At 38.2% G+C, this 26,265-nt stretch overlaps 1 protein-coding gene across 2 annotated transcripts in view; it reads left to right on the top strand.

Moving 5' to 3' along the window:
- ANKRD50 (ankyrin repeat domain 50) overlaps window positions 1-25,994 on the top strand; it is a 67,903-nt gene extending 41,909 nt beyond the window's left edge. For both annotated transcript variants that reach the window (XM_019534023.1, XM_019534024.1), the window contains exons 3-4: window positions 14,684-18,234; window positions 23,191-25,994. In XM_019534023.1, coding sequence (XP_019389568.1) covers window positions 14,684-18,231 — 3,548 coding nt within the window. In that variant the 3' untranslated portion in view covers window positions 18,232-18,234; window positions 23,191-25,994. The remainder of the gene's footprint in view (window positions 1-14,683; window positions 18,235-23,190) is intronic.
- The last annotated feature ends 271 nt before the right edge of the window (window positions 25,995-26,265 follow it).

Raw genomic sequence — 26,265 nt, 5'->3', positions numbered from 1 at the left:
GGCCAGTTAGGGAGGTTTGGTGAGCTATTGAGGGCCAGGTCAGATCTGGCCCTCAGGCCATGTTTCAGCCACCCCTGGTCTATATACACCCCCACATCACTGTTTCCTCTACATGGCTGCTTCCCCTTCTCATGCCCTTTAACACCACTTTTTTTCTCTTGCTCCATTTGTTTTCCCTCTTCCCATAATCTTCCTTCTCACCACCCACATCCTCCAGCTACATAATTTTAGTTATGAATGTTCAACAACTGGACAACTGAATGATAGTATAAATGCATACAGGCTTTCCCCTACAACTATAATAAGTTACAGAACCTATAAATATTTCTAATACACACTGTGCTGAAATTTGCTCTCAGCATATAAGGCTAAAACAGTTTTGTATTTACTTATTAAAGCACAAAACAAACAGGCAAACAACCCCCAACACTTAAGCTGATTAAGTGCTAGAAGTATTTTCCCTTTAAAATTTAAGTTAATTGCTAAAATTGTGGTGCTTGCTTTTGCGAAAATATATCCCTTTATTAAACAACCATCATTAGGCTTTCAAACTTTAGAAGTTTTCAAATGTGTCACTTTTTAGGTACGTTGTACTAAGAAGCAAATATGCATTCATATTGGATAATTATTTTTCATTTTTCCTGTACCATATAAATATTTAATATATTTGTGTACAAATGGAATACTATTTGTTGGTTTAAAGATCTAGTTCTAATCTTTCTCTTTTTTAGATACAGGTAGAAAAATACATATTTTTTAAATAACTTTATGGTTGTGATTATGAAAAATGTCAAAGCAAGAAAATTATAGTCTACACATTCAGGAAGTTTTACTAAATGAAATATTTTAATGGTATTGAGGGCAAGAGTTGCCAAAAGCAGTTTGTCTTGTTAAACACCATCATAAGAAGCACGCATGTTTTTCAGAAGAAATTGCCAAGAACATGCTTTTGACACACCTTTGTATGCAAAGTTAAATATGCAATAAATTGTTATGGCTGAATAAGTTTCAATTTAAAGATGTTTTACCATTTCATCAAATAATAACATTTTTAGATACAAGTGTATTAAGTTAAAAGAATCATTTCTATGTTCTAATATCTGATCTAAAGATTCCTAGGAGCTGCTGTGTTAAGATGCTTAGAAACCAAATGCATAAACTCATTGAGAAGTCTAAAGTATGTTGCGAAACATCTTAATTTTTAAAAAATGTAAAACTTATTCCTTATCCCTATTGGCTTGATGTTTACTTACCTGTTTCCTGACTGAATTAACCGTATCTTTACTGGTGCTCCTGCTATTTTGCATCTGTGTCCATTCCTGTTTCTGTTCTTCTCCAATTTTCCCCACAGGAATCCCCATTCTCTTCCTGCCAAACTTATGTCTGTTCCCTAGTTGACACTGTCTAATGTATGTTCCTTCTGGAACATTTAAACAAACTAATAGGATGTGGAGAACAAAGCCCAAGTATCTTCAATAATTATCAAATATGGCAAGTACAGTTTGAGCCAGGGTAAAAGTTTTAATGGTTTGCACATTGAGGCTAATGTGAAGATTTTCCATCAAGGTCCGACCAGTGATATTTGTTTAGGTAAAATTCCTAATTGTTTCAAAGCAAGTTTTGCCTAAAAACCATTTTAAGAATTGACAGTTTAAGAAGGAAGTAGTTAATTTATTCTAGGAGGTTGTGAATTATGTTGGTGCCATATGCTCTGCCACATCTGTGTTGCTCTATATAGGAATGAGAGTAAGACCCCCATTACACCTTGCATAATAACAGCGCCCCTGAAATAGAAGATCCGTATTTAGTGATGTAAATTTGATTCCCAGAATAAATGAGGGAAGTAGCAAGCTATCCCTTATTATGTTCTCTGATGAACATAAATTTGTTTCTCTTCTAGTAACTACCATTTTTTACTTTTGTGTGATTATCTCTACAGCCTTATCTTAATGCATATTGGTATGAACTTTCCTATATTTAAAATACTCCCAAACTTTCCATAGTGCATTATATATTGCCACTCACCTGGCTTATCAACACGGTGGTAACTTTCAGATTTCTGCCACTTGAGCTAATGGAGTGGTGCTCAACCTTTTTCCTGATGAGCCAGATCAGCTGTGTCTGTCCAGTCTATTCACAGGCCAGGTCCACCTGGTGATCCCAGTCCAGGGCCGGGGATGGGCACTAGCTGGCTTCTTGGATGGGGGCAGGGGGCATACTGGCTGCAGTGCAGTCCTGCAGAGGAAAGTATCTTGAATTGGCCCCAGTAGGTGGTGGTGGGGGAAGGTGAAGTAACTTGATTAGCCCCGAGGAGGAGGTGGGGGATGAAGAGGATATGGCCCATCCCAGTCTAAGAGTGGGGGGGAGGGGCATGGCCTGGGAGCGTAGCTTGGCTCTGACTGGGCACACAGGGATTGGAGATTGACAGGGGGAGGGTGGCCATATTACTGGCCACTGCTCCCCCACTGCGAAATTTCTGGACCCATGGAGAGTCCCATGGGGGTTGGCTCCCTGGCCTCATTTGGCTTTTGGGCTAGAGGTTGAGCATGCGTGGAGTAACTGATAGCAATAACAGCTGGTTACAGTTTGTCAGCTGGAACTAGTGCAGGATGAAAGACGTACTTTCAGTGGGTTTTATACATATTTCATCACAGCGAAGGAATGATGAAATTCCTTTCCATTCCAGGCTAGGGAAGGTGATGTGCTGCTGTGGGTACAGATTCTTCTGTTTTTTCCCCTTCAAGCTTGGCCCCATCCCTACTATTCTGCCAGTACCTTAGTTCTGCCTGCATGTCATTGTAGAGTAGTCACTAGCAGGAGTCAGATCAAAATCTCCTTGTCTGGCTAGTCACTGATCCTAAGGATGGAAGCCATACTGATCTCAGATCTAACAAGACATAATTTACAAAAAAGAGAAATTCCAGATCATACTGTGTCATGTTACAGGCAGTCCTCGACTTACAACATTTATAATTTTACACCGTTTCAACTTTACAATGCCAGTTTTGACTTACAACGCTTGATCCGATGCAATGCCGTGCCAGCGAGCAAGTTCTCTGCGTCACTCATCTCCCTGGAGAACATCTATCCAAACTTCCTTGGACACTTTCTTTAAGAAAGCAGACAAGACTCCAGAAAAACCTACAGCCAAGACTCCTAACAAGACTCCAGCCAAGAACCCTTCAAAAAGCCCAACCAAGTGCCCTTCAAAAAGTCCAGCAAAGTCACCTCAAAGAAGACCTTCCAAATCAATATGATTGCTATTTACAATATAAATATATTAATGTAGCTATATTAGTCATCTGTAATTGATTGAGTACAAAACTCTGGGGTATTTTTGGTGAAAATAGGGTATCAGGCCTTAGTTCAGGAACCAATCCCCCATTTATAACATTGTTTCTTATGAGAAAATTGGTTCCAAGTTACAATGTTTCGACTTAAGACGTGGTTTTCAGGAACCAATTGTGTCGTAAGTCTGAGAACTGCCTGTATTTACAGGTTTACCAAGTGGTATCCCTAACAGCATGCTTCAGGCTTAGGTATGTGGCCTTTTGTATTTTGAGTTCTAGATGTGGCAGTAAGCTTTGTATCATTTCTGTTCTTGCTGTGGGAATCTGCAGCCCAAATGATGGAAGAAGCAATAAGATATTATGTTAACAAGGAGCAAAATTATTTATTTTTTTCTGGGACTGAGGCATTTATTATTAAATTAAGTAATGTCTCTATATAGTCCAAGTTTGCAAAATGTCTTAGTGGATCAGTTTAGCAGACAAATAGACTATCAAACATTTGATTCTGTAGAATATCTTTCATGAGTTTGAGGCTACTTGAAAATAATTATATTGACTGAAGAGCAGAACACAGTGCCAGCTTCTTGCATCTTGTGAACTTTAGAATTCATATATGCCTACCTGACCAGCCCAGAGGAAACTCCAGACAAGATTTAGCCTCAGTGTGTGAGATGCCCACAGTCCGCATTGTTGTGTTACTCATGTCTGATGAACTTATCAGTTCAGCCTCCTATGACATCTATGTGTTCTGTCTGGAATTTTGCAAAACTAAAATCCAGTCTGGCTGCCTGGAGTCTAGCAGGCTAATAGCTACCAAAAAAGCTGTTCTGCCAAAAGCTGGAAAACCTTGGTTTTATAACAGAAAACTTTCACTTTACTTAGAAAACAATTTGGAAAAGGTTTTCTACTTGAGCATTTCAGTGCAGTGTCTAAGTCAGAGACACCTATTTTATTATCTTAGACTACCTACTTTCCTTAAATCCATTAGGATTATGCATCGGCTTCACAAAGGTGAATTAGCAGCAATATCTCCATGTTTTCTTATTCAGACTCACAACATTCCCTTCCCCACCCCACCATTTTCAGTGGCTAGATTTCACAAAGGCCTTGTTTATCTGTTTTCCCAGATTAAAAATTTCCTCCTGTGATCTCAATTTAGTATTAATTGATTTGACAGGACTTCTTTTTGCTCCTCCCAACCTATTCTTTATACCACCAAAAAAGTGAAGACCCACATATTAAGGGTGCATACAATTAACTACAATTTGGGGAATTTCAAACTATTTGGTCATATGTAATAAAAAACACAACCATTCAACTACTGCTAATTGTCGGTTTGAGAAATGAGATTTTCCCCCCTTTCAGTTTTCTACTTCACAGCATAAAGTAGCTTGAGACTAGGTTTTAAGAGAGGTTCTTTCATGAAAAGACAACCAAAGATGCCCTACAGTTTCTATCAAAGACTAAAAAAAATACTTTAAAGTAGTTTCATGTTGTTGGAAGAGCTTTCAGAAGTGGGATGCTTAACTATGAACTGTACAATGTAATTATAAGATAACATTTTTCTCAAATATCTTTATATTTGTAAAGTATATCTACTGTTATGCTAAAGTTTAAAAACATTCACACACATGCATAGAGGTTAAAACACAGCAAAATGTTCCTAGTTGGTGCACAGGTGTAACTTTTAATTAGCTTTTTGATTTTTTGCTTCCCTCTCTGCTCTGATTAACATGGCAAATATTTACTTAAATGAGGTTCTGTTTTCTTTTAAAAGAAAAGAAACTTACACTTCTTAACTGTAAACAATTGGTAGGTAGTTAATAGATTTGTGTAGAATATGATTACAGTGTAGAAGCTACATTATGCTGTAAATTTCCAGATACAAAAATTAATGCAGCATTTCATTTTTCAGGTGGACATTATTCAGTTTCGTACATATTTCCTTATGAGACTGTGTTTGTATAAATACCTAATTGAGATCTTGCTTATATCAGCCACTTAAATTATTCATATCTAAAATATGGCTGCATTTGTTTATCATGTAGATTAAATATTTAAGATCTATTCAGTGAAGTGAAAAAAACATATTAAAAATTAGTTTAAATGTCTATGTGGAACTAAAATAAAAATATCCATGCTAGGAAAAGTTAAGTATTTTATGTAGTCTATATAAATAGCATATATTTGTTGTATAAGGGTCTGAAAGGGGTGGTTTATTCTTAAAATATGTATATAGCTGGAAAAAAAAATTCAAAGACCCAAGAACTCAGTAGGATGCCAGAAAAACTATATTTAGAATGGATTTACAGAGCTAGCAAGGAATTTAATAAATTGGGGAAATGTATGTTGGAGTTCCCATTGGGTAGAAAATGATGTGTGTTAAGAAAAATTTGAACAATGTGAAAGCAGGGTCGTGGGACTGTAAGTTGTCTGCTACTTTCCTGTTTTTGCTGAGCTTAAGATATTCGTGGGAATGTATCTGAAACAAAATGAGCTTTCTCATAATGTTTTGATGCTTTTCATCCATGAAATCCTAATAATGAAATGACTTATTGTGTCTAATGCTGTTGGAAAACAAGTTTGTAGAATTTTTGTTTAGACAAGCAAAATATCTTTTTTGTAGATAAATGTTTAGGAAAAAATGTTTTATTTTACTTGGGTCTTAGGTAGTGACAGATATTTTAGAATCTAATTTTATTCTTCTACTTTTGGCTGTCCCTCTATAAAGCTTTTTAAAATCGTTTTAGTGTGAATGAGATTTATTTTTGCAAAGTACTTGTTTTGAGGTTTGCTTATTCTGCACAATTCAATTAACTTGCTTGCTCGGACTACCTTGAAATATGGTGTACTTTAAGTGGGATATAGGAAAAATTTAGCGTTAGAAATTTAGGCTAACGAACAAGAGATTTCTAAAATACCTCCCAGAAAAACAGAACCAAAATTAGCTCTTTTTTAATGTTGGCAGATTCTTGCATTTTTTTTCTAACTGAAATGCTTGTTCTGCTTGTGCCCAACATGGTTTCAGTCACTCAGATTTCTTCCCCCACAACCCTAACCCCCCACCCCTCCGCCCGCAATCACATGATCTCCAATATCTTTTTGACAACACAACATTGAATTCAGTATTCAAAAGAGAGCTTGAGAACAGGTAAATCAAGCCAGGTAGATTATATTGCTATATCTGTTGACTTGGATAGCTTATATAGCATATGCCTGGATTTGTGTAGAATATGATTACAGTGTAGAAGGTAATAAATGAACCCCAGAGGGTTCCTAGTCTAAAAGTTTTTGTGTGAGCTAAGTGGCTCAAGGAACTATGAAATAGCCGTTGAACTTGATCTATAGCCAACCAGTGTCAGGGCAAAGTGGACTCTTGAAAAAAATCAGAAGGTGAGGACTGGGGGGAGGATACTGATTTGTGTTCTTTTGTTTCCTTTGTCAAAGAGAAGTGTTTTAAATTTTAGTGGTGCCCAAACTTTTCACCTGGTGGGCCAGTTGAGCAGTGTCTGGTCCATTTACAGGTTGGTTTGTGATCCCAGTCAGGCACCCAGGGCAGGCACATGGGCCCATCTGGCTGCACAGAGGGAAGGCAGGGGACAACCCAGCCCCATCTGACCATGCAGGAAAAGGGGGCTTAGCCTGGCCCTGGCCTGGCTCTGTGGGAGGCAGGAGGAAGGGGCATGGCTTGGCCCAACCTGGCTGTGCAGAGAGGAGGGGGTATGTCCTTGCTTCAATCTCCCACCGGGAGCTTGAAAATTTGGAAGTGGAGGAGGGAGGCACTTGCCACTGCTCCCCTCTTTCTCCCCTCCTCCTCCCACCCCCGGCCAAATTGCCTACCTGTAGGAAGCTCTGCTGGCCAGAGTTGGAGTGCTCCTGTTTTATTTTAATGAAATACAATCCAAGTACTACAGAAAATTCAGAAAGTGTTACAAGTATTTTAAAAAACTTAAATTACTTGGCCATACATGGTGGGAGAGGAAGGAAATTAGCAGATGTAGTAATGAAGGAAGAATGAGGGAGAGTTTGGGGCTATGACTAGGAAACAGAATTATGGAGAGGAGAGAAGAAGAATGTGAATGGTAGGGGAAGAGAGGAATCTTGGGGATCAAGGGAAGGTGTGAAGATTAGGGGATTAGGTAGGTGGCATCGTGAGTAGAGGAGAATGGGGATAGGGGTCTAAGTCCCTATTCTGTCCTTACACAATTTACTGGCACTGGTGGTCACTGCCTTTCCAAATGGTATGATCCTCTCTAACTTCTCCCCTAAGTGAACTCAGATCTGCTGAAGAGAGAGATCATTTGAGACGGAATCTGGACCCTTCTCCCCGCTTCCATGTGGGAACCAATTTTAATGGGGTGGGAGAGGTTTCCATTCTGTGTAGGTGTCTGAGTCCCTCTGCCTCCTGTGCAGGTGCTGGGATTTGGGGAGGCATTTCTCCCCTGCTGTGGTCTGAGTCCTCTGCATCCTCTGAGTCCCTCTGGACAAGAGGGATGGAAGAGGAAGAAGGGTGGAGGTGGCGGGGAAGAGAGAGAGACAAGTCTTTCATGGGCTTAAATCTGTCAAGATTTTGGGACAGAGATCATGTCTGATATCTCTCATCAACCCTGTTACTAGTTGTGCACTGAATTTTTTGGAGCATACAGCTGTAGTCCCCATTCTGCTGTAATGAAGTATGCACAAAACAGGGCTAGATACTGAGGAATCGTATCATCCCTTACCTTTACCAAACTACAGTAGAATCTCAGCTGCAAAGTAAGATGATAAACCTATGTAAATGAGCACTAATTCCTATAAAACATTTTTTTTACTTAAAAAATGAAGAGTTTAAATAGAAAAAAAAATGTTAGTCCAGAGTTAAGATTGCATGGCAGTACTTTGTGCCCTTCCTGAACTTCTCAGGTACCTAAATCTCTTCGGGCTTAAATACCCGACAGGGTCAATCCTACTTATTATTCTACCCATTATATCCAGGGCACTTTAAGCATTCTGCAGTCTGTTTTTATATGATATTTAAGAATGGTGATAAAAGCAGGGTGGAAGCTTATTTTTCTCAGTTTGTATGGATAGGAAGGATATTAGGGCCTCTATTGTGTCACACATTCAGTTAAAACTGGAGCAGATGCACGTTCAAGCAGTTTTGCTCATGTTAAGTTCCCAAATCTGAATTTATTAAAACATGAAAACCTTCTTTAATTTACTTCCTTTTTTCCTTTTTAAATTCTTTTTTTTTTTTTTACTTTTTATTTTATCCTTCAGTGGCTGATTTCCTTCATTTCACCACCCTTCCACCACCCCCATTTCCTTTCTATCTCTCATTTAATTTTCATTCCCCCATCCCATTAACTCTCCACCTCCCAGCTTCATGCTGCCACCTCCTTCAGCCCATCTCTCACCTCCATCTAGAGCAGGGACAGAAGCATGTCTTGGCTCACTCACCCGCCCTATTCTGGCAACTCACAGCTGTAGCTCCCAGTCAGGCTTTTGCTCTCCAGCCCTCTAATAGCAAGTCACAGCTGTGCAGGTCAGGGACTGTCAGAGAACGGTTTTAGCCGTAAGATGCGACTACTCCAAACTCAATGTAGAATTAGCACTGATGAACATTTAAGCAGCTCAAAATGCAATGTGTAACAAAGCCCTTATCTCCTAAATGCATGCTAACTTTAATAGGTTACTATACTTCAGTAATTTGTACCTGTCAAGTGAATATCTGACACCACTCTAAGAGTAATGGCGTTACTCCATTTTTAGCTGGAACATCTGTCCCACTCTAGCACCACACTGCTTGTTGAAAGCAATCTTCTGCTGCATCTAACAGTGACTTTAGGGTCAGTCCTAAACTCATTTCCTGGCAAAAGCAGGGAAACTGCATCCTTTCCATCAGATAACCAAATACGTGGTGACTATATTGGCACAGACTCTTTATTGCCACTACTCAACATAGATGAGAACTTGATTTTAGGTCTCTTTGAAGAATAAAGGTGGGGAGGAAAAATGGGCTTGTCAGGGCTGTTCATCTTTCTAATACATGAGGGTGAAAAGAGATGAGATATATATATACATTCAGTCATTTACTGAATGGGAGGGTAGTTCTTTCCACTTCTAGCAATTTAATCAGTTCTGTTCCACTTCCCTCAACTAATTCTTTTCTCACTTTTCTTCCAATCCCCAAATTATCAGTCATCTTTCCCATTGTAGGTGTTATCTTTCAGCAGCATCGTTTCAGAACTTCAGTGTCTGCCTCAGCTCTTCTCTCCCAAGTGGATTTGGAGCACTTCCCATATAAGACCTTCTTCTCTTCTGTTTCTAGCTGTTCGACTTGCAGTGTGACTTTCTAGTCCATGGGGAGGGCCTCCATACTGCCTCCAATTTCCTTTCCTTAGAATCACTGAAGTTGTTGGAATCCTTATTTCCTTTGATGGTGGGGACTAAGAAGATAGTGTACGTCTTCTTTCCTAGCTTGCAGGAGGGAACTGCTTCAGATGGTCAGGAGGTGTCAGTCAGCCTGTGGTCAAGAGGAGCAGAAGGTTACCTTAGAAAACCAGATAATAAAGAACTAAAGAGAAGTGACTGCCAGATTTATCTGCCCCTGCATTCACTCATCTTCTCAGCTGAGTGGAATAGCACTTCCCTGTACAGACCTGGCAGTGTGACAGACATGACTATACTCATTGTGTGATTTAAGCAATATTTAAGTTTTCCTAGTGTCTGGCAGAAACTTCCTTTTCTTTTAAAATGAAAGGCTAGAGTCTGCAGAAACTAATTACATTGGTTGTACTCAGTCAAGGAAATTTCTTGCTTGACATGGGCAAATGAGGTTTTGCAACACTGGATACAGAATATTTTAATATGTAGTATATAATCTAGCTCCAATATTGTAGATCAGTAATGAATCACCCATTCAGCAGATCATTTTAAGACATTATTTAAAGCAGACTTTTGATGGACTATGGTGTATATAGATAGTGTTTACAGTCTTCGAAGGTTTCAGAAAATTTGCCTTCCATTTAGGAAAAGATCCTGAAACTGCAATTATGTTTTGTTTCGTTATTTTTCTCCTGTACTCTTCATGTTTTTTCAGTCTGCAAGGTAAAGCACTATTATCTGTGTAGTCTGGGTATGAAAAGTGGCTATATAAAATTAGAACTTCATCACTCAACAGATTTGTGTCAACAGACGTACTGTTTAAAAAAGTTTACTGTTTCATTGACGTTACTGCTGTTAGTCTTACGGAGTTAGCATAGTTAATGGAGAGAAGTGAACCATGTTCTTTCTTGACCAGTGCTGACAAAATTGTGCACAAAATTCTTGTCAATAATATTTGTGCAAATAAAAGCAAAAGGGCTTAGCAGAAAACAAAGGGGCTAGTTTAACATGCAGAACCTTTAGTAAAGATGCTCAAGAAGGAAAGAGGACAGCTGCATTCTTAGCTCCTCAGCAGAATTTGCAGTTAGAACCATGATCTGAGCAGATTATTCTGAAACATATTTTTAACATAATAAACATAGGTCTAAACAAGGCCACTTTTGAAAGTAGCATTTTAAACTCTTAGCTTCTTGAGATATGGCCAAAGTTGGACTGAATTGGATGCCACATGATTGCTTTTACCCCAGATAATTTGGGTTTTAACAACTGTTTTTGCTTTGAAAAGGAAAAGATTTGGGGGCAAATTAGCTGACTAAGGAAATATGTGCAAGTTGCTACACTGGAGGGATTAGGTTATTATCTGTTCCGGGAGTGGCAAAGTACAGTTCTGGCCTAAAATATATCTTTTAACTAAGCAATGTAAATTACTGTTTTTCTGACTTTTGTAGTTTCTCAGATTTCTGTAGTTTCCAGAAAAGTGTCTCACAAACAATGAAATATTTTATTTTTAAAAAAATGGTGCATGTATAACAAATGTAAAACTTGGCACTGTTGAAACCATGTTTTCAATAAGAGACCTTGGTAATGCATGTAATTATAAATCACATGTCTCCATTCTACCTGCCTGTTACCCTCTTGGGAGCATGGAGGCTACTGGAATTTGCGAGGATGTTTTTCATTTGTTTTTAAGAATAGCAGTTTTTAAGAATAATTTCCATACTTCCTTTCATGAATAAACAGGAAGATAACTGAGAGAAAACTTGGTTCCATTATAATGGGTCACATATCTAAGAACGGGCAGGGGGGATATTTTTTTCTTTTTATATGCATCTCTCATGTTCATTTGCAGAAGCATATTCTGTGCAATTTCCAATGTTTCTTTTCAATATTTTCAATATGTTAGGGAAAATAAGATGATCATCCTATCATCTATAGATTGTATTTGTATTTACTTTTAAAATTGTCCATATTATTATGCCTTCATTAAACATCATTTCTTCTAATATGAACAGTCTTTTCTAGTACCAGAGTTGTCTGAATTGTTTTCAAGAAGATAATTTCATTAATATTAAAACTGTATTCTTTCTGAAATGTGCAGTGTATATGGTTCTGAGCATTAATGTATACTAAAATTTTATTTTTCAGAAGGCAGCACTGCTAATTGTAGTTGTCCTTATCCCATTCATCAATTTAAACATTCAGATTTGTCTAAACAGATTTCTTTAAATTTGTATAGAAGCTATACATTTGCTAAAAGCAGCTATCAGCCAGCAGATCAAAGTTTCTAGGTATTCTTGTGGGGAAGGCTTGAAATACTTATATAAGTCTTTATTAAAAGTCTGCATAAGAGCAAACAGCATACAAAGTAGATACCAGTATAACATATAAATAAGGGGAAAAAAACTTTTTATTCTATTGGGTACTATTTAGATCCTTTTTTTTTTTTTTTTTAACAGTTTTAAACTGGATTTTGTTAGACAGCCCTGGGCTTGCTAAGACTTGAGCACAAAAGTTGTTACAGATTCAAAAAGCTTAAGGCCAGAAGGGACCATTAGATCATCTTGTCTGACCTTATGTATATTAAAGGCTGCTAAATTTCACTCAGCAACCATTGCATGAAACCTAATAACTTGTTTGACTAGTGTCTCCTAGAGGCATACCTAATCTTGATTGAAAGTATCGATAGGGTAATCACAAATTTCCTTAATAGTTTCTTTTATTATTTAATCACCCTTGTTAAGAAAAATACCTTGCTTCACCTTCTAGCCATTGGTTCTTATTATCTCTTTGTCTAGTGTATTAAAAATATCTTGCACCTGCTACTTCTCCCCATAAAGTGATTTGTGTAGCTATCAAGTCACCTGTCAATTTTTTTTGATACACGAAGCAAATTAAGCTCTTCAGGAGTCATGCTGTAATGCATTTTCTCTAGCCTTGAAATTATTTCAGTGGTTGTTTTAGTTTTTTCCTCTAATTTTTCATCATCCTTTTTAACCTGTGTACACTAAGGCTGCTTGCAGACTTAAAAAAAATCAGACAAAAAACGGGCTTTACCAGAAGCAACAGCACATTATTTCAGCCTGGCTCTGCAGCATCTGTATAGATTGGGTACTTCAGCAGGGCTTTTGGGGCTTTTAGCTAAAAGCTGATTCAGTCAGTTATTAGATAAAAGCACCAAAAAATGCCCCACTAAAGCACTGGATCTATACAGATGTCAGGCAAGCTGGGTCCAACAAAGGTGCTGCCTCTTCTGGGCATGCGTGGGTTTAAAATAAAGCGCCAGTTTTTTAAAAAAAAATATCTGAATGCAGCCTTTAATTCTAGAGTATTATCAGTATGGGTCTGAACAATATCATAAGAAACCACATCCCTGTACTTACTCATTGTTTTCCTGTTTATACATCAGAGTATCACATTTTTGCCACATAATTGCACTGGGAGTCCATGATTAGGAATCTACCTAAATTGTGGTTTTGTGGATTTTGTGGAAACTGCATAAAACAGTGTTGTTCACAGTTGCTGGGAAATCCAGCACTAGCTGCAATTTCCTACAAAATTGACCCCCAGAAAAGCGGTAGTGATGCAGACTGAGTGAAAGCACCCTCTGCCAATCAGCAGTGAGGGGCAGGGCCACCATAAAATGCTCATGAAGTGGGCCATGAAAAGCCTTTTATCTTGCTGCGACTTAGGTAGATCCCTATTAATGAGGAATTGAATTGCTTTTCCTTTTTTGAGTCACTGCTTTCTCGGATATGAATCTCCGTTTTACAGACATGGCCTGTATTTCTTATTCCTACTTGCTTAACTTATATTTGTGTTAATGCACATTTCAATGGACTCAAGTTACCAAGAGATCTAGACTTCTTTGTATGACTGCCTTATCCATGCTATACTTACCACTCCATCAGTCTTTGAGTCCTCTGCAAATTTGGTCAGTGATTTAATATTTATCAGGAAAATGCTAAATAGAGTGAAACCTAATTCCTGTCCTTGTGGAACCCAACTGGAATCATTACCATTTGATGACAATGTCACACTGACTACTATTTTTTGAGATCTGTCAGCCAGTTCTGAATCCATGTGTTTTATTGATGTTGCATAGTGCTTATTTTTAATTGGGTGGTATATAGTACAAAAAGAAATGCTTTTCAGAAACCTGAGCACACTGTGTCTCTGCAGTTACTTTCATCAACCATACCTGTAATTTCATCAAACAGTTAAATCAGGTTTATTTCATGAGGCCTATTTTGCATAAAGTCATATTAATCAGCATTATTATATTGCTAGCCTTATTATTTTATCAGTTGTATCCCATATGAGCACTTGTCTAATTTGGCGTGGAATTGATAAAACTAAACTGTAGTTACCTCATCCTATTTGCCTTTCTTTGAATATTGGCACAGTAATAGCACTCTTCTAGTCTTTCAGAATTTCCATCAAGTTTTAAACTTCATTAAAATTAATATCGCTGTACCAGATGTCATCTCAGTCAACTCTTCTAGGACTCTTCAGTGTAAATTTTACAGGCCTGGTGATTTAAAAAATATTTCTTCCTAGTCGGTGTTGCCTGTCATCTTATTCAATATTAGCCTTGGTGCTCTTTCATTTTCTTTTTTCTAAATTTTTCAAACTTCAGAATTAGAAAGTGTTGTAGTTCTTAAAGGATGCATGTCATTATTTCATATTTGTGATAATGTATTCATGTGCTTTTAAGGTACCTGACATTTTCTTAAAGAGATAAAACACCTGACTTCAGTATCCTATTTAAGAATGTTTCTTTATGTATACTTTTTGTGTTCATAGAGTATGATGCAGTATATATTAGAGGTACAGTATCATAGCAGAATTCTCAGCCTCTTTAGATTTAGTATCCATGCTACAATAAATGCATTGTTGTTGTTCGTATTCCCCAGTCTTCCTATCCAAAAGTCTTCCTTTTTGAGAGTCTCAAATGATCAAAACCATTCTGAAACTAAACCTGAAACAATATTCATTGAACTTTATCCCTTTTTTTGTCTTTTAAATAGGTTTTCGAAAAATAAGTCTGGATGATCTCCGAAAGGCATATATTGTGAAAGATGTGCAACAATATATTCTCCATCGTCTAGATCAAGAAGAAGCACTGAGACAGCATCTTACTAAAGAAACTGCAGAAATGTTGAACCAGCTTCACATCAAAAGTAGTGGTTGTTTTTTGTATCTAGAACGTGTTCTAGATGGAGTCGTAGAAAATTTTATTATGCTAAGAGAGATCCGTGACATTCCTGGAACATTAAATGGCCTATATCTCTGGCTCTGTCAAAGACTTTTTGTGAGAAAACAATTTGCAAAGGTCCAGCCCATTCTGAACGTGATTCTTGCAGCTTGTAGGCCACTGACCACAACAGAATTGTATCATGCAGTGTGGACCAAAAACATGACATTGACTATGGAAGACTTTCAACGCAAATTAGATGTTCTATCAAAAGTTCTTGTTGATGGGCTAGGAAATACAAAAATTTTGTTTCACTACAGTTTTGCAGAATGGCTGTTGGATGTAAAGCACTGTACGCAGAAATACTTATGTAATGCCGCAGAAGGACATAGAATGCTAGCAATGAGTTATACTTGTCGAGCCAAGGATTTGACACCATTAGAAGCTCAAGAATTTGCATTGCATCTAATTAACTCAAATTTGCAGTTAGAGACTTCTGAGTTGGCTTTGTGGATGATATGGAATGGCACACCTGTCAAAGACTCTTTATCCACTTTAATCCCTAAGGAACAGGAAGTACTGCAGCTACTAGTAAAAGCTGGTGCTCATGTCAACAGTGAAGATGACCGAACATCTTGCATTGTACGGCAGGCTCTGGAAAGAGAAGATTCCATTAGGACTCTGTTAGATAATGGAGCATCAGTTAACCAGTGTGATTCAAATGGGAGAACACTCTTAGCAAATGCTGCGTATAGTGGCAATCTTGATGTAGTTAATTTACTTGTTTCTAGGGGAGCAGATTTAGAGATAGAAGATACTCATGGGCAAACAGCACTTACTTTAGCTGCTCGACAAGGACATACCAAGGTTGTTAATTGTTTGATTGGATGTGGGGCTAATGTGAATCACACTGATCATGATGGTTGGACAGCATTACGGTCTGCAGCTTGGGGGGGTCACACTGAAGTGGTTTCTGCACTTCTTTATGCTGGAGTAAAAGTGGACTGTGCAGATGCTGACAGTCGAACAGCCTTAAGAGCAGCAGCCTGGGGAGGACACGAAGATATAGTTCTGAATTTGCTACAGCATGGTGCTGAAGTCAACAAAGCTGATAATGAAGGTCGAACAGCTTTGATTGCAGCAGCATATATGGGCCACAAAGAGATTGTGGAGCACCTGCTGGACCATGGTGCAGAAGTAAATCATGAGGATGTGGATGGAAGGACTGCTCTGTCTGTCGCTGCACTTTGTGTACCTGCTAGTAAGGGACATGCTTCAGTAGTTAGCCTTTTAATTGACCGTGGTGCTGAAGTTGATCATTGTGACAAAGATGGTATGACTCCATTGCTGGTAGCTGCGTATGAAGGACATGTAGATGTTGTTGACTTACTTTTAGAAGGAGGAGCTGATGTAGATCATACTGACAACAATGGTCGTACACCCCTTCTTGCAGCTGCCTCCATGGGCCATGCTTCAGTTGTAAATACTCTTTTATTTTGGGGTGCAGCTGTAGATAGCATTGATAGTGAAGGGCGAACAGTCCTTAGTATAGCCTCTGCACAAGGTAATGTTGAAGTAGTGCGTACTCTGCTGGACAGAGGGCTAGATGAAAATCATAGAGATGATGCTGGATGGACACCTTTGCACATGGCAGCTTTTGAAGGCCACAGGCTGATATGTGAAGCACTTATAGAACAAGGTGCTAGAACAAATGAAATTGATAATGATGGGCGTATACCTTTCATACTGGCTGCACAAGAAGGTCACTATGATTGTGTACAGATATTACTGGAAAATAAATCTAACCTTGATCAGAGAGGCTATGATGGGAGAAATGCTCTCCGTGTTGCTGCCCTAGAAGGTCACAGAGATATAGTTGAACTGCTTCTTAGCCATGGAGCAGATGTGAACTACAAAGATGCTGATGGTCGGCCAACGCTCTATATCTTGGCTTTAGAAAATCAGCTTACCATGGCTGAGTATTTTTTAGAAAATGGTGCGAATGTAGAAGCAAGTGATGCTGAGGGAAGGACCGCACTTCATGTTTCCTGCTGGCAGGGCCATTTGGAGATGGTGCAGTTACTGATAACATACCATGCAGATGTAAATGCTGCAGATAATGAGAAGAGGTCTGCTTTGCAGTCTGCTGCATGGCAAGGTCATGTGAAGGTAGTTCAGCTTTTGATTGAGCATGGAGCCTTAGTTGACCATACATGTAATCAAGGTGCTACTGCACTCTGCATTGCAGCCCAAGAAGGACACATTGATGTTGTGCAAATTTTACTGGAACATGGTGCTGATCCAAATCACGCAGACCAGTTTGGACGCACTGCTATGCGTGTTGCAGCCAAAAATGGACATTCTCAAATTATTAAATTACTGGAAAAATATGGTGCATCTAGTCTAAATGGCTGCACTCCATCTCCAGTCCACACAATGGAACAAAAGCCCTTGCAGGCAGTCTCATCAAAAATGCAGTCATTAACAATAAAATCAAATAGTTCAGGGAGCACTGGTGGAGGTGATATGCAGCCTACTATGCGTGGTTTGTCTAATGGGCCTGCTCATGCTTTCAGTTCTCCTTCAGAATCGCCAGATTCTACAGTTGACCGTCAGAAATCATCCTTATCAAATAATTCCCTGAAAAGTTCCAAAAACTCTTCTCTACGTACCACCTCATCTACAGCAACCGCACAAACAGTTCCCATTGATAGCTTCCATAGTATGTCATTTACGGAACAAATACAGCAACATTCACTACCACGTAGCAGAAGCAGGCAGTCAATTGTTTCTCCTTCGTCCACTACTCATTCATTAAGTCAGAACCATAATTCACCAAGTAGTGAATTTGAATGGAGCCAAGTAAAACCCAGTTTGAAATCAACTAAAGCAAACAAAGGAGGGAAGACAGAAAACTCCAGCAAATCTGGCTCTGCTGGGAAAAAGATTAAGCAGAGCAGCTCCTCTCAACCAAAAGTTTTAGAATATGAAATGACTCAGTTTGATAAACGAGGACCTATTGCCAAATCTGGGACCAGTGTACCACTTAAAGCAATGCCAGCAGAGCCTCAGTGCAAAATTTTAGTCCCTCCAGCTCAGCAGGAAGTTGGTCGATCTCAGCAACAATTCTTAATTCACCAACAGAGTGGGGAACAGAAGAAGAGAAATGGAATAATGACAAACCCAAATTATCATCTTCAGAGCAATCAGGTTTTTCTTGGGAGAGTTTCTGTCCCACGAACAGTACAGGACAGAGGACATCAGGAAGTTCTGGAAGGCTATCCTCCTGCAGAGACAGAATTAAGCCTTAAGCAAGCCTTAAAACTTCAGATTGAGAGCAATGACCCAAGCTTCAATTACAAAAAGGAAACACCATTGTAAAAGGTAAAACAATTGGAGGGAAGCATAGCATGTGCATTTTAAATACCTTTTAATAAATCAGCCATGTTTTGAATGAAAATTGTAAACTGAAAGTCCTTTTTTCATGTGCTGACTTTTTTTTTTTTAATAAAATAGTCGGATGGTCACTATTTCTTTCTTTTGAATTGTTACAAGGTCAGATGTCACCTTACTGCTTTTGACAAGTGACTATAAGAAGTACGTGTTAGTCTGGGGGTTTCTTTTCTTCTGAAAAGAAGAACCCATATTAAAATGCCTAGCTATATTTTCAAAGTTAACATTTTATAAAATCTGAATGCCCATCTAGATTGAAATGTATTCATTGTTACATAAAGAATTTCAAGATACTATTGAAGCATCTTACACATTTATAGTTAAGCATGCTATATTTGTGAACTAACAAATCTTAGAATATGTTTTTCTTACAAGTTGAAAATTAAATATGATTGCGTGGTCTTACAGTTGCAAAAAGTACAACATAAGTTCCTTGTTTTAAAGTACCTGGTATTCCACACTTGCATAGGAATTGCCTGCTTGGAGCTCATTGGACAATGAACTTCAGTGTTATGGGATCAGTATTTTTGTGTATGGGACATCTTTTTGCTTTCGTTACATTCGTTACTGAGTATAATTTAAAAATCAAAACTAAATTAAGTTTTTCACTTTCTACATAATACATCAATATAAAATTTAGTGGGTTTGAATACCCTTTTTGGACAAACAGAGTCAGTAAAGAGTTAATGTTCTTTTCTCCATCTCTGTTATTCCCCAAATCCTAATAAGGTTTGAGTTTATTTCTTGTTTAAGGTTCCAGGTCTGTATTAATAACAACATTTGAACTCCAACATCTTTCTGAAATGCAAAAGCTACTCTATGTGCATTGCCTTTTTTTCCTCATAATATTTCTTTTCACTGTTTACATGAATATTACCATTCTGACAGGCCAGATTACTCCTTCTTAGAACAGAAGTGTTCTTGTTAGTTGGCTCAGTCTTGCAGCAAGTCAACAAAGAATTTTTGTGGACAGTTGAAGATTGAGCTTTGTTTCAAAGTCACCTGATGAGTTAGACATTCCTAAATCTTGCTTTGAGCTAGCAAAACTCAAGCATGTTTGTCCCAAGCTGTCCTGGATAATAGAAGTCATTTTTACTAAGGTATAAGTCTTAGGTTATTTCATCATTGCAAATTTATTTTTTAAGGTATATTATAAAGAAGAGAGACCCCCAGAACATTAGCTGTTTCCCTAAAGTCTGTGATAGAGTGGATGGTTAAGAAAAGGGACATTTTCAATGTAGATTTTCTAAACTGTCTACTATTATACAGCAAATATAGCTATATTTTATTTCCAGTTGGTTCGTTTGGTAAAATTTTCAAAGGGACATTCCTGATCTTATTAAACGTTGATAGGACTTAGACTCTTATGGCCCAAATGTAACTTAAGTTTTAAGCATGTAAGTGGCATTTAGAACTACTTATGTGGATTTCAAGCCACATAACCAGTTAATCACATTTTATAGTGTAAACCAGCCAAATGTTCAGGGGATTAATGGTGCAGTAAAACTGGAAACCAGCCACAGAGTTACTACACAAAATATGTGGACTAACTTTGTGGCTAGTTTCCATTGCACCTTGAAAGCCAGACACATGACAGTTAGTGGCCTGTCAGCTGGCTCCTGAAATGCATAGGGCTAGTTCAAGCAGCTATATGTATGGTCCGCAGAACCAGCCAATGATCAAATCATTCTTGGCAAATTGGGACTGCTCTGGGCCTGTCCAATCAGCTGATTGTTCAGCAGGATTGGGACCATCCCAAGGTTCCAGCCCCACAGTGTTCCAGATCTGTCATCAGCTGCCAGAGACCACACCAGGATTTGAGCCCTAGGATAGTCCCTCCTAGCTGCAGTCAGCTGATGAAATCAGCGGATTGATGAAAACAATAGCTAAATGAAATCAAATGCTTGAGCCCCAGAGCCGTCTCAGTCAGCTGATCCTGGGAAAGATTGGGGCTGCCCAGTGGTTTCAGTCCCAGGGTGACCCCTGCCAGCTGATGCTGAATCATGATCCCAGGCTCCTCTTGCAAGCAAGATGGTGCAAATGATCCACAGCCCCAACAATTACACCTTTTGCCATGCTACACATGCATGGCAGGAGGCGTGATTGGGATGGGCATCAGATCCCTTTGTACCTTCAAATCAATGTCTCTTGGGGGTCTTGGAGTCTCTTCTCTCTGCACAGCTTATCATCTCCTTAGCATGTTCAAAAAGGATCTGTTCTGGCTTTTATACTCTACTGGATCTTATTCCACCCTGGAAGGTATGCAGCTTGTGTAAATCCCCAAAATGTTAGTCACAGAACTAAAACTAATGGTTGGATGCTGATAGTGTAGAACAGCCAAAAGGAAAAATATTGAACCAGCAGGGAAACAGGTCGGGGCAACTTGATGTTTCTACATTTTGCATTTCATAGTCATTGGATAAAATGGATAGAGAGCAGCTGGCTTCCTGGACATCCAAGAGAGGGAGATATAAGGGGCTAGGAGAAGGACGAGGAAAAGCCAAAGCATCAGCGTTTCAGTGAAATGGCATCTGCTGTGAAAAGGTGGGGGTGGTCCCAAGTTTTAGCTTGGACCCTTGCTTCAGTGTGTGCTATCTATCCATTTTGGCCAATGAATATTAAATGCAAGGTGTAGTGGTTCAGCATCAAAAGGAGAGCTGGAAAGGACACTGAATAATGCCTGACCTGAGGGCTAGTGGTTAGAGCACTGTGCTGGGAAGTTAGAAAAATGTTGGTTCAAACCCTCTGAGTGGGGTTAGAAGCTGGTACTCTCAAATCCTAGGCAAGTGCCCTAATCACTGGGCTGTTGTGGTACCCCTCTCCATCTTGTTTTTGCCACGCCATAATTACATCCAGGTATTCACAGACAGAATTGTGTGCATGTCCATCCAAAGTGCACCCTGTAGCTGATGGACACTTATGTGTCTGCACTGCATGTGGAATTGGATCACAGATTGTCTGTAAGTGCCAAAAATGGTAGTTATACTGCGGGGTTAGTATCATTTGGGCAGGTGAAGAGAAATAGGATTCCACCCTAAGTGTCGGTCACTTCTGAAAAATGGGACTTTGTCTCCTTATTAACTAATATGTTTTGGAAAACTTTCCCTGTTCCCTTTCAATATTTTAAAGGGTTAAAGTCCTGAATATTCAATGGCTTATTGGGTGCATCCCCACAAGTGCACACGTGCAGTTTGTGATGCCGGAAACCCACCTGTGGCACCATAAACTTCATGTGCTTTGTGTTCACGCATTCGCCACACTGCTGATTTGCAGCATGGCAGATTTTTTTGACAGTGAGAAATCCCAGTGTAAAAAAAAAAATACCAAAAAAAAAAGTGGCACAGCTCACGTTGCTGCAGCGTGCACCACCCAAAACCAGAGCCTGCCCAGATTACTGCCACTGCAGCCCCAAGAAGCCCCTAGGACCACAGGTAAGACTGCTGGGGCCAACCCAGGTGCTGGCCTCAGCCTCACCTACCCCACCCAGGGTAATTTGCCATGCACCAGAGCACACAATGCAGGGGTGTTCCCCAGGGACAACTGGAAGTGGGACAAATTTGTGCCATTGCTATTTGTCCCTGAGGAAACGCATGCTCTGCTTGTGGGGACATGCCCACTGTGTAGTCTCTCTGTAGTGCATGTACCCAAATACTATCCCATAAACAATAGCTAAATGAAATCAAATGCAGCATTGATTATAAGGTGTGTTAAAATCACTCAGCCACGTCATCAGAACACCACTACTGTTGCAGGAGCATAGATGCAGTCATTCAACTGGTAAACTAGAATTTTGTTTTAGATGTATTTAAAATATGAGGAAAGAATGTTGAACTATAAACCCGCATACAATTAGAAACTGTAGGCTGACAAAAACCTTACTGTATTTATGGTAGAAACCTTTTTTCCATTTAATGTTTGTCCCAGCATATGGTGCATACAATGACATATGACAAGTGTGGCTTTTAATATTCTTTCATCGTTTCACACAACTTGGTTTTAAAAGTAAAATGATTGTGTTGATAGTTGCCCTCATGGCATAGCTTCTAAAATCATGGTCCTCAACTCTTGCTGGCCTATGCACAACAATACTGAGCAGGTAATGTGCAACAAGCAACATCCTACTTTGCTCCTCATGTAAGCCTGTAGAAATGTATGCCTGTGGAAAGCAAAATGTCCTATGGCTGTGACCAGTGTCAGGCAACCTGCCCAATATGCAAGTTCAGGCTGTTGCTCTAAAGAAGTGGTTTTCAACCTTTTTTTAATTTCTGGACCCCTAAAAACTTTTGACTGGAGGTGCCAGACCCCTTTGGAAATTTTGAATGGAAGTACAGACCCCTTTGAATTATAGGTGTGGGTAGTCACATATTTTTGATTGAACATGGTCATCCTTTGTGGATCCCTTAGGCATAGCCTGCAAACCCGCACGGTCTGTAGCCCACAGGTTAAAAAACACTGCTTTAAAGTTATCTTTTCCTTTGCCAGAAAAAATATTCCTTCACTGCCCTGTAAACCAGTGTGTTTTCTGAGCCTTGCTTCACAAATTGATCTAGGTTATTATGAATGACCTGCCTGTGGAATATCATGCTGGCAAATAATATTTTACCAATGCCAGCAGTACTCCAAGAACTTAACTGAATGGAGCACCATATCTTATTATTTGTTTCTTATTTTTGTATTGCCTTCAAAAGTTTTAATTGTTTTGGAACCCCTCTAAATGTCTGCATGGGTATGCAGTTCTGTGCATGTATCTGTCAAGAAATATCTATTTCAAGACCTGTAGATATTTTTATACATATCTTTTAATAGAAATTAGGTATGTATTGGTTTTTCTGCAGGTACTGTATATATATGGAAAATTCTAAAATACATTTTTATTTTGCATTTTAGGCCAATTCAAGATGCTATGAATAGAAGTGCTTCTGCTGGGAATGATTAATCAGCTGGCTGGGATGAAAGCATATAATGCTTGTTAGTCCAACTATAAAACTAAGAATGTGATTATTGCAGTACAGTTACCTTAATTACTGTAATGTGCCTAAATTTTAAGGCTGCCTTCTTGATGTGTAACCCTCTGTGCTTCAGAAATTTATTTTGTGTACTTTGTACTTACCACACAGACTAAGCACTTTTTTTGTTAATTGCAGAAAGATACATGCTCTGTTTCCTCTGACAACAGCTGAAAGTTGTAAAAGCAAGGAATTTTTGATTTCCTATTCCAGAATGCTTGATAAATGTGCATGTGCCACAGTGGACTGTGTATGGAAAGGCAGTGCTTTTTGTATTTATTTTCCTGTGGCAAAAGAAACTAAGCATACAGTTTAAATCACATTTGCATTGCTGTAATGTATGGTCAGTTTCCTGTGTATTTCAAAAGTTCTCTCAAGAAAAAATAAGTCTTGTTACAGTATTTGATAAACTCCAGTACTTGTGTGTTCTGTCTGTAAAACAACTCTGTTCAGAGGTAAAAAGGAGCAAGTTTATAATCACACACTAAACCTCTGGGATTTTTTATTATAAAATCTAATCTATAGAACACCAAATCTGGGTGTTATAGACTGGCTACCACTGAAGATGATAGCAACCATGTTTGTATATCCAGGGCCAAAATGTAGCCCATACTGAATAGCCCAAATTACTGTATGATAAACGATTAAGTTAAGTTGCTTTATGCGGTTTTGTATTACGAGATAGAATATAAGGCCTGATTCTATGTTTGGTTACACCTTCATAAAAAAGGTATAACTCTAAATAAAAACATACAAATTTTTACTTGTGTGACACTTGCATGAGGAAGCAAAATTAGACCCACTTAGCTTGACAAGTGACAGTATGAATCCCCTTTCATTCCAGAAGGAGGAACATACAAAGCTCACTAATGGTTTAACTGCATCACTCATGGGTCATACAACAGTTGTTTGTTCCTGAAAATGCAGGTTATGTTATACTGTTCACTTTTATATGTCTTTGCCCTTTAGAAAATGAAAATCATTTTCTACATGAGTATTTCCTTTAAAGGTCTGAGATTAATTTTTTCTCTTGCTACAATTCAGGTCATTCCCAGAATAGTATGATACAAAGTTGTCATGATGAGTTTTCATAAACGTTGAATTGGATTATGTCATCTATTCATAAATTTAAATAAATTGCCATTTAATGCTATACGTACACATTCTGGGGGGCTAACGTCCAAATATTTTATTGTCAAAATGAACAGTCAGTAGAATATACATAAATTTTGATTTTTTTCAAGCAATGCACCTCATTCTTTACTTACGTTATTAAATGTAAAAAGAAAATCTTTTGTAGTGAGGCATTCAGTGTGTAGTAAAATGTAATGTTAAAAGTTGACACACAGCAATATTTAATAATTCTGAGGTGAATGTTTCAAGTATTGAACTTCTGTCCCTGTGGGACATTTATAAAATAAACGTGATGGAACTCTTGCAAAATAGCCTTAAGAATGTTAATGGCTTAATAAGGAGAGAGTGCCAAAATGTTTCATCAAACTTGTTCTGAACCTCAAGTACAGTGCATTTGCAATACTGTGCAAGAATAAAGCATTTCTTTCTTATTAGGTGTATGTTTTGTTTCTGTAGAAAGAGATTCCTGAAGGCTTACTTTTTCTACTGACCTTGATTGTCATTGGGATATATTTATTTAATCTTATTGTTTTATTACAAAATGCACCTTGTGGCCAGAATGCACAGATATGGCCAGTTTCACAAGGGGCTACAATTTCCAGACAGCTTTACATTTTTGTATGGATAATATTTACAGTTGAAACAGTTGGTGAGGAAACCCAACATATTAATTAACAAGTCAACTGAAAGACCTGTTGAAAAGTTACTTTCAGAATAATAATAATAATAAAAAACCCAGTTCCTGCAGATTAAGTATTGTTTTGGAGTAGAGCGTGAACAGCTCTATTAAAACATCCAGTTTGACAAAGGTGTGAGATATTCCATATTGTTTTTTGTGTATGATTTTATTATCATAGTTTTTCTCCCATGCAAAAAACCCAAAATGAATATCCCCCAAATGTTAGCAATTCCATTTGGAATTTTTAAATATTGGGTAACTTTCTGCTCTTTTACATTTATACAGTCATCTAGAAATCAGTAGGGTTGGGTGGTTGTAACTCAGCAGAGTTTTGCTGGTCAAAGTCTTTGTCTCATCCAGCTCTGACTACAATATAAATCACTGTGCCATTAGTCCTCTTTCCCTTGGTCCATTTAATTGATTCCCTTAAACCATCCAAATGAGATTGCAAAGTCATGATGGACAAGTTAGGAAAAGGACTGCCTTGTGAATATTAACATCAGTACTGTATGCATGTGGAGAAAGTCTTCAAAAGAAAAACATATTGAAAGATAATGAGGCAAATTATGTCTTTTGTCCTCTTTGTGATCAGTATTAAAAGTATTACCATTTATTTAAAAATAAAATAAAGTTTTCTTTCATCAGTTACTCTGCTATGCAAATGTCTTATGCTTACTATCCTCCATCCAAACTCTTCAATTAACTTGGTTTGAAGATAGACTGTTTTTCCTGGTTTGGGTTGTAAATAGCCTATAATGTACATTGAATGAATTTCACATTGTAAAATTTTTATTTTATTCCTTGTATTATATTAAGCAAAAATCCCTATGTATATGAAAAGTGCATAATAAATATATTTGCTTTTCAGCAGACATCTAACTGTTTTAATTTTGCTACCTCTTCCCTTGGGGTATTTCAGAAAAAGTATATTAAAAATAAGAGAACTTGACTAGTATATGAGGAGCATGTAAAAAAGCTTAACAGAAACTAAAACATTATAAAAATGGTAGGCATGCCAAATAATTATTTTCAAAATTGGGTGCCTGTTGTTAACTCCCATGTTCATATTCAGGCACCTACATAAGTGCACCTTGAGAAGCAGCAGAAGAAAATCCACTGTACTTTCTGGGCATATCTACACAA

Source organism: Crocodylus porosus, unplaced genomic scaffold (assembly GCF_001723895.1).
Source record: "Crocodylus porosus isolate Cpor-Errol unplaced genomic scaffold, CroPor_comp1, whole genome shotgun sequence".
In the NCBI taxonomy this organism is placed as follows: domain Eukaryota; kingdom Metazoa; phylum Chordata; order Crocodylia; family Crocodylidae; genus Crocodylus; species Crocodylus porosus.
This window is presented reverse-complemented; position numbering and strand designations above follow the sequence as displayed.